Source organism: Egretta garzetta, unplaced genomic scaffold (assembly GCF_000687185.1).
Source record: "Egretta garzetta isolate BGI_Z169 unplaced genomic scaffold, ASM68718v1 scaffold133, whole genome shotgun sequence".
NCBI lineage: Eukaryota > Metazoa > Chordata > Aves > Pelecaniformes > Ardeidae > Egretta > Egretta garzetta.
Window position 1 is genome coordinate 87037 of NW_009259111.1, and position 20924 is coordinate 107960.

General features: G+C 37.6%; 1 protein-coding gene across 1 annotated transcript in view; it reads right to left on the reverse strand.

Annotated features, from left to right (window-relative positions):
• Positions 1-20781, reverse strand: part of CTR9 (CTR9 homolog, Paf1/RNA polymerase II complex component) — a 31654-nt gene extending 10873 nt beyond the window's left edge. Inside the window, exons 1-20 of the mRNA XM_009635367.2 lie at positions 20629-20781; positions 18760-18858; positions 17947-18186; positions 17372-17489; positions 16659-16748; positions 13053-13168; positions 10391-10498; positions 9821-9928; positions 9468-9704; positions 8570-8659; positions 8348-8476; positions 8059-8242; positions 6936-7024; positions 6484-6669; positions 6225-6312; positions 5827-5975; positions 3683-3799; positions 3358-3503; positions 1717-1788; positions 381-516 (exon numbers count right to left, since the gene is read on the reverse strand). Of these exons, the coding sequence (XP_009633662.1) occupies positions 381-516; positions 1717-1788; positions 3358-3503; positions 3683-3799; positions 5827-5975; positions 6225-6312; positions 6484-6669; positions 6936-7024; positions 8059-8242; positions 8348-8476; positions 8570-8659; positions 9468-9704; positions 9821-9928; positions 10391-10498; positions 13053-13168; positions 16659-16748; positions 17372-17489; positions 17947-18186; positions 18760-18858; positions 20629-20781 (2655 nt within the window). The remainder of the gene's footprint in view (positions 1-380; positions 517-1716; positions 1789-3357; positions 3504-3682; positions 3800-5826; positions 5976-6224; positions 6313-6483; positions 6670-6935; positions 7025-8058; positions 8243-8347; positions 8477-8569; positions 8660-9467; positions 9705-9820; positions 9929-10390; positions 10499-13052; positions 13169-16658; positions 16749-17371; positions 17490-17946; positions 18187-18759; positions 18859-20628) is intronic.
• Between the last annotated feature and the right edge of the window lie 143 nt (positions 20782-20924).

Here is a 20924-nt window from a genome sequence, read left to right on the forward strand (position 1 = left end):
TAAGTTATTTGATGACAAGAAACCAGAAAACTGACTTTTGACAGCAGAAGGTACATGTGGCAAAAAAAAAAAAAAAGTTTTCTACAAGCCTGTGCTACAGTAGGCGAAAGTCCACCAAGTGCTTCCTCATCCAGCCTGTCAGTACAGAAATTTCATGGCAGACCTTCTGGGGCACAAATTTTATTTGCTGGCACTTACTATAACTGGCACTTATTAACTAGGAAAATAGACATTTTACCAGTAACACCAGGTACCACCAGAGAGTAACAGGGCAGATACAATACAGTATATTGTATGTTTTCAAAAAGTGTATGTATCCACTTCTTTTTTTTTTTTTTTTTTTTTTTAAATATAGCATACAGAATGTAACAGAATAAAACCTGTTCTTTAAGTAGTTTTTGGCGAAGCAGCTCCTTTTCTTGCTCTTGCTTCGCACGCAGTTCCCTCTCTTCTTCATCCTGCTTGCGTGCCCGAGCCACATGATACTGGGCTTGACTCAGTAAGTCAGAGCATTGCCTGTAACATGCAATGTTTTCAAGTAAAGGAAGGTGGCAGACACATACTACAAGAAGAAACAGGCTTATAAAGGGCATGGATCACAACACTACATTCATATCACCAGCAAAGAAAGAAAAGCTACTTGAAATAACACAATAGAAGAGTAAAGTAGTATAGATTTTTGAGTAAAGCACCTTCTAGTAAGCTAATTTATCTTTAAAAATTGCAATATACAGTTTCAGAACACATTGCTTCACACTTAAAATTTAGCCAATTCATATACAAAAACCCCCACATGAACAGAAAAGGAATCATACCAATTAATTTGGACAGCTTCAGAAGTATGGTGAAGAACTTGTATTTAATCACAACATACTGGCAAACTTATTCAGAAAAGCAGGCAGACATTCTATCTTAAGAAAACCGATTGTGTAAGAGTTAAGGTTGTATAAAGTATTCAACTCATGAAACATTAAAGCAAGACGCTTTCAATACCCTCTTAACTAATGTTACAGTGACATTTCTTTGAATATTACGATTAAAACCTTCTTCTCTGTACAAAATGCTTTAGTGATACCCATTTAAGAAGTACAGTGTATGACGGTCAACAGATGTTATTTGTACATGGCTATGAAAATCTAAGAGGAATGGGCAATAAATGAAACACAGGGCATACTAAGTGAAAACCTAAGAAATAAGCTTACAAGGAAACTGATCTGAATAGGCTTGTGTACAAACTCATGAGCAAAAGTTAAAGCAGACTAGATTCCACAAAACAAACGTTTTTCATGTGTCAGTAACTGACCCATGCTATTTACCCAGGAACTACCTCAAAAAATATCCATGAAAGCAAACCTGTTGTTACATTATGTTTAAAGTCAAAACAGTGAGAGCTAGAGATATTTAAACAAAGATCACTGCCCTCTCATTGATGAAAAATTTGCCATTAAACCAGCTAAAGTTTTGTAGGCTCCAGCTAATGGCAGACACCACACACAGAGTTTTAGACTACACAAAAACATTAGAAAGCGAAGACAGGAAAAGAATGAAGCAGTAACATGGAGTAACCCTGCACTTGTATTTCTACTGTTCTAAGAAACTGTCAGTTGAAATTTTGCAATCCAGTTCTAGTATGAAAAAACAAGACAAAAATATTCCACTTGGTATCTGACTGAAGGATTTGTTTGTGGTTTGGTTTTTTGTTTGTTTGTTTTTTACCTTGCTTCTGTAGCAGCAAGTGCCAAGTCAAATCTCATCTTATCACCTACTTTACTCAAGTAACTGAAGTACCTGGAGGAAAAAAAAAACAAAACACCACAGAAAAATCTAAGCAAATATGTCATTACTTACACATTTATTGTAATTTTGCCTCAAAATAATGCATTTACTCCTGAATTACAATCCTATAAAACTCCAGGAGTAAAACTCCCTTTCTTGGGAGGAAACCTCACCAATTTTCTCTGTGTGCAGCCCCTTTTAATACAACAGTATAAAAGTACATTCAGAGTTCTCCAAATCTAAAACATTCTATAACCATTATAGGGTGGAACAAAAACTAGCATAAGAAAAGGAAGGAAAACTCATTTTTTAAAAATCCTTCCAGAACAGCGTGCTTAAACCTAGTTGGCAGGTCCTTGTGAATACAACATGCCTTCAAGTAGATGGGTAAATTATGATAATCAGTGTTTTGAAAACAGTTTCTCAAAATAATTTAAAGGAAATCAACTTTCTAACTTTCAAGGTTGCCACAGTTTCTTCCCATAATCCATCAGTAACATTTTAAATTAAGTGTTTCTGTGCTAGACTGAACTCAAATTCTTGGGCATATTAAGAAAATAATTCCTTGCTCAAGTTTTAGATTATGGAAAATATTTTCCAAAATGTGATAGACATCTGAATTTTTGGTTAATAGGTACAAAATAAAGGCTTTCATGCTACTTTCTCGAGACAATAAATAACAAGTTTCTAAAGGAATTTAAGTTAGAATTGTGTTTGAACACTGAGTTTGCATTATGCAAAGCACTATAATTGTGAAATGCTTGCTTGTATTAAAGGCTTGCCTTAGTTGAAAGGCAATGTCTATCTTTGACATAACAGCAGAGCTACAAATGCATAAAGCAAGCACCAGCTACACCAGCAATACCTAGGAGCAGAATAAAAGGTTACAAGCCTTCTGTTCAAAGATAGTGATGACGGGATCAGATTAAATGGACTGTTTTCTGCCCAGTTTTGTATTGGTTTGTTTTTTTTTTTTTTTTGTTTTTTTGTGGGTTTTTTTTTTGAAAAGAGAAGTAAGAGATCTCAAAGGCCCTTAAGCTGCTTCTGTTCTTAAGCCATGAGAGTGCTAGGCATTTACTTGACAACAGGAAGGCAAAATTAGTTTTCAAGTACTACCAGTCATTAACTAGGCTTATATAATATCAATAGATTTGCTTTCAGGCCTTAGATGTTGTTTTGAAAGAAATCAAAGAAGTATTAAATTTGTAGAATTCAGTATTTTTTCTAGCCTTAGATGTTGTTTTGAAAGAAATCATCAAAAAAGTATTAAATTTGTAGAATTCAGTATTTTTTCTTCAACTATGCTCTTCCAGGAAGAAGTACATCTTGGTCACACTAACAAAAAACCCTTTGAGAAACACATATTGGCCATCTGGCCAAACAAAACTGGCTCTAGAGCAAAGTCTGAATAAGTAGTTTTGTCAGGCCCAATATTTGTTTTCCTACTAGAAACTCTAGAATTACATACAGTGTTTCATAGGAGATGATTTATCTTCTAACCAGATTTGTGACCAACACTGCAAATTTACTGCAAGGGAATGACAAAAAAGATTATAATACTTAGAAATAAATAATCTTTACCTGTGGGCTAGCTCCAGTTCTTTCACAGCATTAAGCACCTCCTTTAGATTGCTTTTTTCATCTTTCAGGACAGAGGTAGCTAGTCTTTGTAGCACTAAAGCCACATTAAACATAAGGACTGTATCACTTGGCGCTACATGCCTGGCCTGTAAATAAAATGCATCTTTTTAAGATATGCTAGAACGCAATACAGAGGTATACTGAAGCAACATACAGAGAATAAGCACCATTATTTCAATCCCAGACTACTGAATTTAAAAAGACACAAACATGCATCAATTTACAGTAATTTTATTCCATGATATATGATGTTTTATATTCATACCTTTAACAGAGTTTGTTTGCATTCCTGTAATTTGCCACATTTGAAGAGCGCCCGGGCCAAATATAACAAAACTTCAGTATTTTGATGCTTATAGAACTTTCTGAGGCAGTTTTCATACTGAAATGGAAAAAAATCAAATTAAGATGTAACAATGGTGAGTTATTTTGGTAAGTTAACGCCAGTAAATGTTTCTATTCCTAAAAAGCATTACTGCTAAGAAGCCTTCAGTTTTTTTTTAAAGAAGTGTGTCATGGTACTGGGATGCCTCCTCTTCACTGATCAGGAAATTCTTTCTGCTATGCCAGAGCAAGTACCTGATTTTTCTGGAAACAGGCAGCAGTCCAGGAGGCTCTGTAGGTCTTAAAATACAATAGAATAATACTTGGCAAGTACCATCTACTGTAACAAAGTCCAACAAACATGACTCATTTTAAGAGCACTCAATTATTCTCCACAGTATGGGGGGGAGGAAAATTTATTTTCTATATTCATACAAGATATTTTAGAAATTGAAATACATTTCATGTAGTAATTCCATTTATCTCAAGCCACTAGTTAAAAAAATCCACATCTTTCAGTTAACATAAAATTTGCTCTGTCCACCTAGCTGAATAACTTGGCACACCAAGGCATATCTAGTTGTTCTAAAGCATAAAAGAAGACTTGTTACGATATGTTTTGTGGGTGTAGGATGAAAGCTTCTAAGAGTTATGAAACTTATCCTTCTGTTTGACATACTGTTTCCTCAAGGAGTCATCCATCCTTTCTAAACCTCCAAAATAATAAATACAAAGTAATTTTTATTTCCAGCTCAAATACAGAAAATTCCCTGAACTGCCTGAAGTTGTTACTTTTGGATCACACCGTGTTGTGAGCACCCAATTTTCACTCACATTTAGAGTCAAAGATTTTGTACTTAGTTTAAGACTGCCTCGGATTTGTATGTTTTATGGTAGAGAACTCACTAGAACAATTGTTGTGGCTGCAGTAAGCTAGGCTATTAAATTCAGTTCATCTCCCTTTGAGTCCAATATCATGTATTTCAGACTGCGGCTTGTACCGACTGCATAGTAGAATGTAGGGAACAATAAAATACCCCAACAAATAACCACATTTCTACCAACAGCTTAACTTAAATATATTAGCAAACAAGTACGATATTTTTCTGACAAATCAAAAGGTGAAAATGATACCCAGTTTCACTGCTTAAACAGTTGCTAACATTAGATTTTCATTAGGCTTTTTGCCAGTAAAAACAATAAGGTGTCAAAAAGACAACAGACCCCATTCAAAACACAACAGAATGAATCTGATCTTGTAACCAAAGCTTCTTAACAGTAGTTCACTGGAGGACAGCAACTACTGAGGTCTTAGTCAGGTAAGAAAGGCCCAGTATCCCTTCCTTGTAACCATAGCCATCACAAAAAGCTTCAGCATAACTCTGAAATAAATATTTTTAAGCCTTAACATAGACTCAATCTTAATGAAACAAGTTTGTTCTCAGCTTCTGTCTTGTCCGACATATGACTTCTTTTTTTAGCTTACTTGTATGCTTTTGATCAACTAATTGAGTCAATTTAGTTAGAATAGATTGATACTTGGAAGTTAGCTTGCTTGAGAAGGTTGAACTACATGACCTCAACAGATTTCTTCCAACATGAACTACCTTGTGGTGTTAACCGTAATGAAAGAAATGATGGAACAGTCAGCTTTTCAGACATATCTGATTGTTATTCATGCAATCATTTGCAAGAACAAAAATAGGAAGTGTTGCTGTTAAAAAAATCCCAGCAGCAAATTACATTTACTTACTTCAGTAACATCTGAATGTAAATCACATACAGTAACTACACTGACTGATACCTGACTAAAAATTAATTCTGAGACCAAAATTCTAACCCAAATATGTTTAACTCTGCTACCAAAAAAAAAAAGTGTGCGAGTTGGTTGGTGCTTTGTTACCCCTTACCCACATTTGGCAGTTTGTTTTTAAAACCTAGACTTGACAACCAGCAGCACGCTAGAAATAGACCTATAGCTTGTTAAAATATTATTCAGAAACTTGCATGGCTTCTATGACAGCAGAGAAACATCCAGAAGTCATCTAACCCAACATACTATGTAGTTCAATTTAGAGATGTTACCATCTGCACAGCACTGATGTACTGTTTCTGTTCTACGTAGATATGTGCCAGATTCAGCCACACATCACTGATATCTGCTGTTGCCTCTCTTACTTGGGCAAAAACATCACGAGCTTCACGGAAATATCCTTTATGCGCCAAGACAGCTCCTAAGGGGAAAGTAATATGTACAGTGTAAGCTTCCAGGTTCAAGTACTATGTACTCCTACCAAAGAAAACAAAATATTGCCTGAATAAAGTTCCCCATTAAAAACTAAGTGACATAGCTGCCATATGAAAGCTATTCTTTCCTGAGCACCACTACATAGCGTTCAGGTCCTGCAAAAATAATTCCATACTAAAGCATGAAACATAAGAATATATTCACCGCTGAAGAAAAATGAGAGTCTAATATTCACCTATGCCATTAGCAGCATACAAATTCTTTGGATCATTTCTGAGTACTTGCTTGTAGATCGCTAATGCACGGTCTTGATGACGCTTCTCCTGCAGAAAGTAGTATCCCAATCGATCACTCATTTCTACAATGGGGTATTAAAAGATCTACCCAGAAGTTTTATGGATTATAAGATGCCAAATAGGCATCAAGAAAAGGGTCTGAGAGCATACAAAAATCAGATAAATAAAACCAGACACAGAGCAGACAGACACCATTACCTTTTCTCTGTCTCTTGTGGGTTGATGTAGAGTCTGCAACCAGACATTACCAAGAGCCAGCATGGAATAAGTATCATTTTGTGTGGAGGGCTGTTTCAATATTCTTTCAAATTTCTTCTGGCCTGGACCCCACTCTTGTTTAGCCAAGTGAAGATTGCCAATCAGAGACCAAGCATCCGGATGGTCCTAAATAAAAATCCACTGTAAGTTGCAAGGGAAAACAATGCTTTTGCAAGGTTACTTTTTCAAATATAAAATGGTATTTTTCTGAAGTAGAATTGCATAATAAAAAAACCCCAACAAACAAAACACACAGTGAGCAGATTACAGTAGGTCTCTTTTCTTCCTCTAGTTTATGTGAGCAAACAAAATAAAAGTGCAACAAAAGGAAAATAAAATTTTTAGTTATTATTTCTAATGTTTTAACTTTAAACACTTGAAGGGTTACAAACCTGATTTATCTGAAGTGCTTCTTTAAACCAATCAGAAGCCTCATAAAAATTTCCTTTATCCCTAGCCATAGCTCCCAAGCGTAAGTAGCCTAAAAATCAAAATAGAAAATAAAGTAAAAAATCAGGAAACAGGTTCAAGTCATCTCAAACAAAGAAAATATTGGCCATGCATGAATTTCAAAAGCCATCCTTTTCTTGATCCACTAAGGACAGCAAACATTAAGACACCTTTCATATTCTATTCACCATGAGACACACCATGTGAAGAGGAACATCCACCCACAATGGTGATATAGAAATTGCAAATTTCTAACAGTTAAAGTGTAAGTGTTTTTAATTGGTTTCATAAGTTAAAGACGATTAAGAAGCCTCAAAGAAAGAAGGATATAGTCAGGTACATAATTCTCCCTCCACTTTAAACAGCTCTCCCATCTCCGCAAGTTTTGGGAAGAATATCAGTTAACAGGCGACAATAGAAAACAAGCAGGGAAAAGGCTGTAGATTAGACTGGGGCATGCTGTGCGCTGCAGCTTGCTGAGCAAGGGCCACCACCTCGCCTTTGCAGCAAATCTCACAGGTCAGCTGCCTGGGGCAAGATGAGGAGCAGAGTGAGGACAGAAAAAACAGGATGTGCTATAGAAGCTGTGCAAACACCCTCAACAGCCCTTCTTCCCTGGAGCAAAGCCAAGATCCAAGAGAAAGTGATTCTCCCAAAGGGTCTCTATTTCCACCCACATAGGTAGAATTGCAGAGATTGGTCATCATATCAAGGGGATGGGCCTTGATTGCACCTGGGGGCTGAGGTGCTAGGGGTTTGGTGGGAGTGGGGAGCAAGTGAGCAAAGGCATGCAAGTCTAGATAAGCTAATTTTGCTAGATTTTTGGAGTACAGTATGATGTACCAACAATTAGAGGGCTCAGAGCTGGAGATTGGACTATAAGTATGATGCAGACCTTAAAAAAAAGGAAAAAAAGATAGGGAAAATAGCAGGTAGGTAAGCAGACTCCAAAGCTACTATGAGAAGAAGAGAAGACAGATATAAGGAGACCAGAAGACACTGTAATGGGAAGATTTTTGGTATTATAAGGAGGACTGTGGAACTGAAATACCAAATGTTTCTTACAATCAACGTAATTAGGATGTTCTCTTAAAATGTTTTTATACAGCTTTTCCGCTTCATGAAATTCACACATCGCCTCATATAGTCTGGCAAGGTTATAGGACGTTGTTACAGAGATAGCATTGTAATAATGCTCATCATGTTCAGCTTCTGCTTTTGCACGATCCAGTGATGCCAAAAAATATTTCTAAAGTATAAAAAGAAAAAAGGAATAAAGCACTCCAGAATATTCTTAAATGAAAACTTCTGGGTGATCAAGAAACTCATTTCAAACTTTTGAGTAATTACATACCTTCGCTTCTCCTAGATTTCCCAGCCTGAAGTGCAGAGCACCCACATTATTCAAAATCTCTGGTGGGACATCAGCCTGTACCTTCTCTTGCAGAATGCGTGTGGCTGTACCATAGGCTGACAGTGCACCCTTTACAAAGAAAGAAAAAGTGGATGAAAGAAATAAGAGAACGAGCTCTATGAAAAGCACGCACATAATTCACCAAGTGTATAATGATAATACCTGTATATCAGTCTGTTCTAGAATTTGAGCAAGCTCAATCCATGCCTCTACATCATCAGGATACTGTTCTGTGACTTTCTTTAGATGTCCCTGAAAAACAGCAGACAATAATTGTGCCTCTTTGTGGACACACAAACTGTTTTAAAAAAATATATAAATAAATCAAAAGAAAGACTGAAGATATTAACCTTAACACTAGAAAGATACACCACAATGCAAAAGAAAACGTCCTGAACGTCTACACAACTTGTTCCCAAAAAATTGCATTAGTTTCCTTCCTTCATTATTGTGTTTTTCTGTAGAATGCAACATCGGCTTAAAGTCTTAGAAAAGCAGAAACTATTACAACATGAGAAGCTAGAAAAGTAACGTCTAATGGTTTTTTTGCATTTATTTACTCAATATTAGATTAAAAAAGCTTTTCACTTAAAAAAAAAATCCAAAAAACCAAACAAGAAGAAACCAAAACCAAAAAAACCCCACCGCCAAACAAAAGACATTGTCCTTCCAGATAAGCTAAGGCAAGTGTTTTCTGGAAATCACTGACTAACTTGCTGTCTTCAGGAAATCATTTGCTAACTTGCCATCTTCATACAATTTTAACACATATGGGAGGAATTCTGCCTTTTTCATAGTACCAAATACAAATGTGAAGCTGGGCCTCCTAAAGTCCTGGACTTAATTTAGCAAGAGACCAGTAGGGGTCTCAATTCTGTCCAGGAGCTGTGACTCTCCACAGTTAGGAAGATCTCTCATGACAGCCAATATTAAATATTCTATACCCACAGCCAAGTAACCCTGAGGTTTATGCACCTTAATGTATAGTTTGATTTCAAGTCTGATTTTGAAGTTCTACTCTTGTATGTAAAAGTACCATACCAGCAGCGGCAAAACTCACCTTTGCAATATCCCGCTTCTCCTGGTCTTCTGAAGCCGCATAAAGAGATCCAAGGATTTTCATAGTCTCATAATTGTTAGGATAGGCTTTCAAAACTTTTTCAAAGCATTGTGATGCATTCTCTTTGTCCCCTCGATAAATGTACATTTGACCCAATCCAAAAAATGGAAGTACAAAAGAAGATGAGGCAAACTGAGTGGCCTGGTAATAATACTGGAAAGCTTGATCATAGTCTTCCTAATTAAAAAGAGGTAAATAAAGAGCAGGTAGTGTTTTCACAGGTAAGCTTCGTATGAACTTCTGTAACACAGATTAAGTGCAATCTCAAAGGAGGCTTTTAAAAAAGGTCCTACCTGTACATGAAAAGACCTAGCCAGCTGATAACAACTCTCTGCCTGCATTGCTTCAACTTCCGTATTATGGAAAGCATGAAGAGCCAAGTGTTGTACTTTACCATAGTCCTGAAAAAAGGGAAGATAAATGAAATTTGAAAGGCTTCACTTCATTAATGGTCAAGTTATTTATTATTTAAACAAGGATGGCTGGAAAATACAAGGAAGCTTAAGACATAGCACTGACTAAATTAATAAAAACAGATTTAGTTTTAGTGGTTACTGTTCTTTTCTCTATTTCATAATTTAAAGTCTGGAAGGCGGTGAGAGGGGGGAAAAAAAAAACCACACCAACCCTTCAGGACACAAAGGTGACCTTGACTTAAGAAATAAGCATACCTTTTCTTGGTGTTTTTTGGGTAAAGTTTATACAAAATTTAAGTCACAAACTTTACAGACTTGTCCATCTAGATTAACAGTTCCGTATTAGTTACCACGTAACCTGATGAAATGAGATTGAAACTAACACCTGAATCCTTGCTGTTCAGAGGTTATCAAGTATTTACCTGTAAAATTCCATAGACCTCTTACCTTCTTAAAGAAGAAGTGATTAGCCAAGTGATTCAACACCATTGGATTACTGGGATCAATTGTGTAAGCCCTGGAGAGGAGTTGAACACCATTCTTGATCGAATCGGCCTAAATAAAACATTGACAGGTATCAGCAGCATCTCAATAGCTGTATCTTATTGACATCTTCAAAACTATTCTTCAGTCTAGGCTGCCACAGGAACTCTGACAAAATCCTTGCTGGGCTCACAAAAATAAGTAAATTCAGCCACTAGCTTTTCTCCCCGCTGCATACAGATGGAAAATGGGAAATGAAGCCACCACAAGGGATGAAAAAAAGCAGAGGAGGATTTGCTATGGAAAAAAAAAAAAAAAAAAAAAAAAAAGATACTTAGACTTGGTGTCCTTTGACATTTCACGCTCATACCGTGATAGCATTCCTTCTACTGTTCTTGTCTGGTTTAGGTTCAATCTTTTACGCAATTTTTTCAACAGCAAAATGAAGACATTCTTTTGTTCAAATTCTAAACAAGAACTTCAGATGTTGAATTAAGAGCTACTAGAACTTAAATTCTAATTTAAAAAAAATGGTAGAAGTATGCTGTGTTTACATAGGGATATCATTATTGTAACTTTTTTTCTAAAGAAACTTGACAGTTTAAAGAAAGCTTTCCATGGGTACAAATCTGACTTCCCTACAAGTTCAAATCCATAACTGATAAAATAATTGCTATTTATTTGGGACATCCATGAGATTTATATCACAAGCACATCAACTTAAATCTGTATTTATTTCTGAACAGAAACACCAACAATGTTATGTAACAACTGTGCTTTATTTTGCAATTATTATCAGCAGAAAGGTATCTTATTCAACAGGTATGTCTCAACCTCATAAAACCTAAGAAGTCCAATAGGCAGCTAAAAAACATAATTTCAGTTTGAAAAGGCACTATCTTTCCACACCTAGTATAACAATATACCTTGATTAGGAGATATTGAATCATTCTTGGTTTAATTTTCAAAAGGCAAAGAGATTTTATAATCACACTACGTATATGTCCGAGTTATCCAATAATTTGAGTCTAAAGTCCAATTTCAGTCAAATCCAATTGATGGTTAGAGGTCTTAAAGCTCCTAAGCACTTTCATTAAAGAAAACCAGAGATAAGACAGACCTCAATGAGAACAAAGTGTAATCTCAACCCTGTTCTGACATCATAACATCTTCAGGGAGGGAGAAACATTAGCAACATCTAAGCACAGAAAAGATGTCAATTAGTAGTTTGCAGCTCAGAGACAATCATTCCCCCAGACAAAGTGTTCTCCCTCCCCCATGTCAACTCTTTGATGTTATACTAACTTTGCAGTGCAACTTGCAGAAACAGTTTGAAGTAAAGCAAAGGTGATACATTTCTCACAAAGAACAAAAACCATATTTGAGTGGGTCAGCTTTTAATCACGGCTTTTTGAAGCTTAGTGTGAGTGGGCTCATCCCTTGACTTTAGTCAAAAGACCTTCAGGAAAAAAAAATATAGCAGGTTTCATTAGTTTCTCGCTCAAGGAATTATTTCTTAAAACTTGACTTTAGAATATTTTTGGCTCACTCTAGTTTTAGGAAAGAAAACTCTGAAGCCCACACTTTTCAGAATTCTTCATGGAAGTCTTAATAGTTTTTTCCCCTGGATGTACTAAAACTAAGTAATTTTCAGACATTCTGTGCCAACAAAAGATCCTTCTAGAGAGCTACGTATTCTACAGATAGCATAACACCAAATTTTAACAACACACAATTATGCAAGTTTGTGGGGTTTTTTTTGAACACTTAAAGGTCCCATCCTCCACTTACAACTTCCTTAGCATGGACTAACTATCTCAGACCTCATGATCCCAATGAAGCTACATGACCATATGTATTTTTCTAGTGATACAACACCTAGAAAGATAAGTTCAGCACTTTATCATTGTTTCGTCTGCCTAGTTAAAATTTTTTCTTGCCTACTCTTTGGTTTACCATGTTTCGTGTGTGCCAAGGTAGCTTGGATACAACTTCAACACTTGTTTGAAAGCTTATGTTCCTTATAGCCTAGGACTAGTCTCATGAAGCTATGTCTTTTACCTTGACTTACCTGTTCGCGTCATGCTCTTTCAAAACAAACATTCCTGATGCTCTGGAATAAAGCTAGCATTGCAAGTGAGGTTTCCAAGGATTGAGGACTTTCAGAGCATCCTGAGTACAAACCAATTTAGTTAACCTTCACAGAGTCACTAATGACTAAGTAAGGCTCGCTATTACACATATAACTGTTGCTCATTAAAGTAAGATTTTGAAATCAGCACTTTTGATTCTTCTAAGTGATCAGACATGCATTCTCACATCTCACCATGAATTTTTATTATTTTAATTAAAATAGTTAACCTAGCACTGTTTTTCTGTATTTAACACCTCTATAAGCAACAGAGTTGAAGCCTTCTAGCAACAGAAGAAATTTATTCAGAATGTGCTGCCCACATCACAAGTACATATCTATAAAATCATTCAATAGTGACACAGACTTAAAATGATTTAACCACAAAAGTTATTGCCCCTTTTAAATACTGGACTACATTTCAAAGGATAAAAAGTTAGCTTTTTCAGCCAAGAAGAAAGTAAACTACATATGGATTCTTATTGAGTCACTCACCTCTTTATTATTGAGTTCCAGAACAGCCAGTCCAACCAAAGCCCCTAACGCTAAGCGAGCTTTTTCCAGCTTGTTCAGTTTCACGAAGCAGTGGCCCATACCTAATCGAACCTCAGCTAGAGAACAAGATGACACCATTCAGAATCCCAAAATTTCAATTTCATGACTTTTTCACATCCTGGCCATCAATTAACATGAAAGCAGTATTTTTAATATTTCTTTAAAACTCCTAAGCCATGTAATGATTTGCTGTTTTTAAAGGCAGCCTCCCACACTTGGCAGCAAAACTAACTTCAACAGATTAGTAACACTTTATTTCTTCAGACAGCCCAGAATATTAGTCTGTATTTCCAAAAGACTCTGACACTAAACAAAAAATTACTTTTATGGAAACATACTAAAAAATAATAGAGGAAGGCCTTAAAAATTGCCAGATGAAAGGGCTGGGAATTTCTTAGGCGGGTTAAGTTCACTTGAGACTAGTAGGTCTTCAGTGAACACAGACAAATAGACAAGTTAGCTGGACACTTCTCCTCAAATGATCAACTGATTCACTGCTAACAAAATGCTGTTTATCATCCTCTAACTTCCATAATCATATACAAATGAGCTAATATAGAAAATTCACATCATATTGCCCTTTCAAACTGCCTGTGAACTAGGAATACAAAGAAATTTATATACAGCAGTTTCAAATCTACATGCCTGTGAAAAAGGGGGAGTAAATGAAAGATGTTTGTTGAAAAGTAAGGCTTGCATTTCTAAATCCTCTTTTGCAGCAAAGATTCTTATGCTAAACCAGACTAAAGAACACACATCAACTCTGTAATAAATTCTTTTTCAGATGGGTTACAGCAAGGTATACCACATATCTCAAGAGACTTTAGAATATTTATGATCCTAATGCAAATACCCTGAACTAACATCCCTAAATCACTTGCATCACGAAAGTCATATACCACCAGGAAAACTCATATAATGCATTATAGATAGAATTTTACTTCTCATGTCTTGTTTCATTATTAATGCTAAAATATCATTTTCTTAACATTTATTCCAAAAGCTCACAGATAGGTTCTGCAACAGTCTTGAGTGTTTCCCCACCCTCCCCATACAATTTTAACTGCTCTTACATGCAACTTCTCCAGGCAGGGTGCTGGAGCTCGGTCAGAAGTACCAGTGAACCATGGTGTCCACCTGACAGAAAACCAATGCCTTTCCAAGCTCTGCACCAGCTACAACTGATGCAGCTTCCCAGACAGAGCTCCAGTGGGTGCATGCGGCCACCCAGATGTCAGGCTGCAGGGTGTGCATCTCGCACTGGTTTCAGACACCAGTGGTGAGTTCACCTGGGGGAGGTGCGCTTGGGTGGAGGAACTCCTCCATTTGGTGACAGAACTCCAAGAGGAAGTGAGCAGGTTGAGGACTATCAGGGAGTGTGAGAGGGAGACTGACTACTAGAATAACACCCTATGCTCCCTGTCTCAGGCCCAACCGGCAGGTATGCAGAAAGAAAAAAAAAAAAAAAGAGAAAATTAGAAGGGCTAAAGGACAAGTAGACCTTAAAATGGTCAATTCTGTTAAAGATAATAAACAATGTTTCTACAAATATATTAACAAAAGGGGAGCCAAGGAGAATCTCCATCCTTTACTGGATGCAAGGGGAACCATAGTGACAAAGGATGAGGTTAAGGCTGAGGTACTTAAGCCTTCTTTGCATCAGTCCTTAACAGTAAGGTGAGCTGTTCTCCAGATACCCAGCCCCCTGAACCAAAAGACAGGGACACAGAGCAGAACAAAGCTCCCATGATCCAAGAGGAAATGGTTAGTGACCTGCTTGCCCAATTAGACACACACACGTCTATGGGGCCATACGGGGTCCATCCAAGAGTACTGAGGGAGCTGGCAGAGGTGCTCATCTATCAGCAGTCCTGGATGACTGGGGAAGTTCCACTTGACTAGAGGTTGGCAAATGTGATGCCTGTTTACAAGAAGGGCTGGAAGGAGGATCCGGGGAACTATAGGCTTGTCAGCCTGACCTTGGTGCCTGGGAAGGTCAGGGAGCAGATCATCTTGAGTACCATCACACAGCACGTCCAGGACAGCTAGATCAGGCCCAGTCAACATGGGTTTGTGAAAGGCAGATGCTGCTTGTCTAACCTGATCTCCTATGACAAGGTGACCCGCTTAGGGGACAAGGGAAAGGCTGTGGATGTAGTCTACCGGGACTTCAATAAAGCCTTTGACACTGTTTCCCACAGCATTCTGCTTGAGAAACTGGCTGCCCATGGCCTGGACAAGCATGTGCTTTGTCAGGTAAAAAGCTGGCTGGATGGCCGGGCCCAAAGTGTGGTGGTGAATGGAGTTAAATCCAACTGGCATCCAGTCACAAGCAGTATTCCCCAGGGCTCAGTGTTGGGGCCAGTTCTGTTTTTTAACATCTTTATCAACGACCTAGACAAGAGAATTGAGTGTACCCTGAACAAGCTTGCAGATAACACTAAGCTGGGGGGAAGTGTTGATCTGCCTGAGGGTAGGAAGGCTCTACAGAGGAACCTGAACAGGCTGGATCAATGGGCTGGATCAGTTGTATGAGGTTCAACAAGGCTCAGTGCCAGGTCCCGTACTTGGGTCACAACAATCCCATGCAACGCTACAGGCGTGGGGAAGAGTGGCTGGAAAGCTGCCCAGCAGAAAAGGACCTGGGGACACTGGTCAACAGCCAGGTCGAATAGGAGCCAGCAGTGTGCCCAGGTGGCCAAGGCAGCCAATAGCATCCTAGCTTGTATCAGAAAACAGTGTGGCCAGCAGGAGCAGGGAAGTCAGCCTTCCCCTGTAGTCAGCACTGGTGAGGCCACACCTTGAATACTGTGTTCAGTTTTGGGCCCCCCACTACAAGAAAGACATCGAGTCACTGGAGTGCGTCCAAAGAAGGGCGGAGTTGGTGAAGGGTCTGGAGCACAAGTCTCATGAGGAGTGGCTCAGGGAACTGGGGTTGTTTAGCCTGGAGAAGAAGAGGCTGAGAGGAGACCTTATCACTCTCTACAGCTACCTGAAAGGAGGTTGTAGTGAGGCAGGTGTTGATTTCTTCTCCCAAGTAACAAGCGACAGGACGAGAGGAAATGGCCTGAAGTTGTGCCGGGGAGGTTTAGATTGGATATTAGGAAAAATTTCTTTACTGAAAGAGTGGTCAAACATTGGAACAGGCTGCCCAGATGTTAGTGGAGTTGCCATCCCTGAAGGTATTTAAAAGATGGGTAGATGAGGTACTTAGAAACATGATTTAGTAGTGGACAGGTACAGCTGGACACAATCTTAAAGGTCTTATCCAACCAAGTTATTCTATGATTCTATGATTTTCTAACAGATCTTTAAAAGGTAATAATTAGGAAAAAATGAAAAGTATTTTCCTAGACAGAATTTCCTTATCTAACAATTAAGGAACACTACAAGTCAACAAACAGCTGAACTCTTCTGTAATGAGGGATGGAGGTTTTTTTGACAGATACAGATCACAAAGAAGCCTGTAGGTATTCGAATTAGGAAGACTTGAGTTAGTTTGCAAGCACAGCAAATACTTCCACTAGCAAATACTTCCTGTCTTACCTGGGCAACCTGGATTGGTACGCAATGCTTTCTTGTAGTAGGCAAGGGCTCCTCTATAATCCTTCTTGTTGAAAGAAATGCATGCTTTACCTGTTACAACATACCAGTTAAAATAAATTGGAAATATAAACAAAGCAGTTATAAATCAGAAGCTCATAAGTATTATTGTGCTGTGCTGATTTTCAAAAGTTACAATTAAAAAATAATCAAAAATTCAGACAACTACAACTCCTATTGTCTTTGAAGACACCAAGTGTATGAAAGAAAATCAAGCATAGGAACACATTAAATTTACATTTTCATGATTTTCTGCAGAAACTTAATTCTTTCCTGGTCCAGAGGAAAGCCACTTGGCTAAGACCAGATTAGTGAACAAATTAAAATGCAAGTGTTACAGCCCACTGACCCCTCACTACTGGTATCTTCACCTTCAATACAGTATACCACTTGATTGGTATCATTAGGGAAATACAAGTAGTTGGACCAGACGTATGCTCACGGGTCTCAGAGGATGCTAGCTAGCATTGTACTTTTTCCTAGCTTTTCCACCTACATATACTTTCCAAGTTTAAAGTAATCTCTGTCAAAAGTTCACACTTCTTCAACTGATTGTTTCTCTCTACTCATGTATGCACTCTCTTCTTAAGCACATATTTCATTTTAAAACAACTGGAGAGACCAGGCTTTTTACATAAATACCCATAAACTCATACCAAGAAGGGCAGGAATATTATTTGGAGACTGGTTGAGCACAAAATGGAATTGTGCATCAGCTTGGTCCATCTTATCACCTTCAAGCAGACAAAAGCAGGCTCTTCCCAACAAGTGATTCTAGAAAAGGAAAAAAGTTTCCACTACATTTATCTTTGTAAAATATAAAGATTAGACTACATGGAAGATTAAATGGCAATGCTATAACGCTGTCTATGGTTAATTTATTCCTCTTGTATCAGGATGAAAAAAATCAAGAAAGGTCTTGATCATCCATGTCTGAAGTTCACATATTATCAAGCAACAAAGTAACAACCAATCCTTCTTTCCCAAACCCCAGATAATTATTCCTAGTGGCACCGCACACATTTGAGATACTTCCAAGCTTTACTTATATGTACCGCGCTAATAGACTTCAAAATCTGAGCAGTTTCTATCTTCCCTTTAGTGAATCAATACTTGTTTTCTTTAGAATCACTTTGAATTCGCACAGAAAACATGTTGAAAATAAGTTAAAAAATAAAAATCATTAAATAATTTGCAAATATGAATTTTTTAAACCAATTTTGGTTTTTACCTGATCATACATGATAATTTTGTCAGCCATAGTATACAACAAGGTAGCTTGTGTAATGAGCTCCTTCTTGTTATCTTTGTTCTTCTCCTTTCGGGCCTGCTGTACATAGTATGCTGCCAGAGTATCCAGACATGTCATCTGATCTTTTTCATGGTCTCTGTAGTCCAAGTTACCATCTATGCGTGCAGCTTCCAACAGCTTCACAAAGTCTTCTGTTTTTCCTTGTTTGTAGTATTCCAGCTATAAAACATAAAGTTTTAACAGACAGTACTACCCCAGTGAGTAAGTAACATATCAAGTTGATACTTTTGCTGTCACAGATTCTTTTTCCAGAATATAAAGATAAATGTAAGGATAATCAGACAAAAGCATTCCAATATCACCAAGTATTTTTCTATCATCATCCCAACTTATATTTTCCATTTCACAGCTATTCATCAGTGAAGAATCAACTGGTTTTCCTCTGAACTTCTTTGACTTTTTGCAAATTTCACCATACTTTCCATAGCATAGATACTGTCCCCTCCTTTTCTACGAACTGCATAATCAAAGGCACAAACCAGAAAAACTATGGATTCAGAAAAACACACCTATAAAGCAGGCTTCAAGCATCACTGTTTCATGAAAAAAGATGAACTTAAAAACTTACTATGCATATGCCAAATCAGAAATATCTGGCCTAGAATCAGTGACCGAATAACCCATTTCAGTTCCTGTTCAGAATTCAGTTATCCCTAGCCATAAAAGTAAGGAAGTGGAAATTATTATGCGATTATCTGAATATTTAAATATACAAGTTTTATATATACGAACCGCTAAGGCAATCCATATGTGCAGTTGAGTGTGTTCCTGTTTCAGTATACTTATAACTTCATCACCCTCAGGTAACTGATCAAAGTCAAGCTCAATAACCTAGAAACAAACAACACAGATTTTCTTTTCACAAAGCATTAACAACATTATCTATCATCGAGCTCAAAGCAAGCTGGACATTTCAGAGCACAAAATATAAATAATTCTTTGTGTTTAAACAAGGTTATGGACAAAGAAGCAATGATGTATTTTATTCTGTACAAGACAAAAATTATGGTCTAACAAAGACATATATTTGGGATACTAGTCAGGGAGAATAAACAGAGATGCTAATTCAACTTCTTTCATCATATACTTCAGGTTCAGAATTTTTACAGTTCAGCTAACAACCAACCTGACTGCACACTGCTAAATTTCTAAAACTTTTCCTACAGGTATCATAAGATACAGTCAAAATCTTCCAAATAATCAGGTGTCAGAGAATCAATATCTCAGACTTATCTCAGAGGCCTGAAATTTTGTTAAATCATCTTTATGCCCAAGAAAACTATGAAACTATTGAAGTGACAAACATGATAAAGAACAGACTAAATTTCTGAATATTAACAGCCATAGTCAACATGAGCAAGTAACATCAACAACTTTTCACCATGCATGCCTTATTTTGCAAGTACTATTTCGCCATGTTGATCTACTCTTTGGATACAGAAAATTAGTAAAAAGGAACAGATATTCCCAAGATGAGACATTTGAGAACACAATTTAATTGCCTATTAGTTCACTTGCTACTCAGTCATGCTGCCTTTAGCATTAGTCATTTACATTACAATTTAATTTTACAGCAAGGAAGAACTGCAGTTGTTGTAACCAGGCTTGTACCCGAATTACCAATACAGGGACTCTTTCTCCAAAGACTGGATTAGAGCAATCCAGTTTATAAGGACATACAGTTTTGATTATGCAAAACTTATGAGAGCACCAGCGGAAATATTTTTGCTATGATTGTTATTTTTAGTTTGAGATTGTCTTGCACAGTACCTCTTGTTTGACAGATAATAAATGTTTTTAAATTTGGGCAACCCTCATCTACAAACTAAAATAGCTATTAATGAGAAATAGATGATAGAAGATAGCAAATAAATAAGGAAGTACAAAAAGGCAGTAAAAAAAAATTATTTTATAGCAATCTTAGTTATTAATTCAGAACTTCAGGATCCAACTAGTCTTAGCCATAACTTCAACAGCAGCACCCAGATCACTTATGTATGTTGACAGTTCAGACAGAAGTTTCTGTCACAAAGAACAAAGCCTTCTGACATATAACCTACAGAAAGCAAAAGTACTTTTTATGAGACTTAAAAACACAATGGTAATTGTATGGAAATTTGTTGCAGTATGGACACAAAAGCTTTTTTCAAGCTATAAGCAGTATGTTTCGATATCTTATTTAGCTGAGGTGTTAATTTAGTATCTGCTATGGAATATTTTATCTTCAAACTCTAGAATACCCTGTAAATTTCCAAATACTTCTCTCAAATCTTTCTAACCTTGGCCTCCAACTGTCTACTTTAAATAAAGAAAAGTTAAATAAATTTCTAAACCCACACTGAAATAACTTACAGAGTGGACCAACTGCCCTACCTGTGTCTACATGCTGATTTAGGAACTTGCATACTGTTTACAAATCAGTGCAGGCAGAAAAATCAGTGTCTAACTAACTAAGGAGAGAATTTAGCTGGACAAGGCCACCGTGCACAATCACAAACTAAAGACTAGATACTGTTCCCAACAGGGTCTTCACTCCTGTAAGCTACATATGCTTGAATATGTGGGAGAAGAGACTGCCCCTTCTTCACAAACGCGTGGTACCGAAGGACGCCGGACAGACTGCCTGACTGTTCCCAGCAAGGACAGGGAGGTTACAGCTAGCAGAGGGCAGGCACCGTTCACCGAGGGGCACCGGCGAAAGCAGGCTTGGGTTCTTTCCGCAAAGCGATACTCCTGCAACCCCAGACAACTCATTCTGCTAAGGGAAGAGAGCGACACTCCCCCGTCGCGCCCGGGACAAAACTACGAGAGGAAGCGACAAGCGCCCGCGCCCCGGCGCGCACCCCTTCCTTCCCCCTCCCTGGGACCAGCCCCCCCCGCCGCCTCCCAGCCCCCGA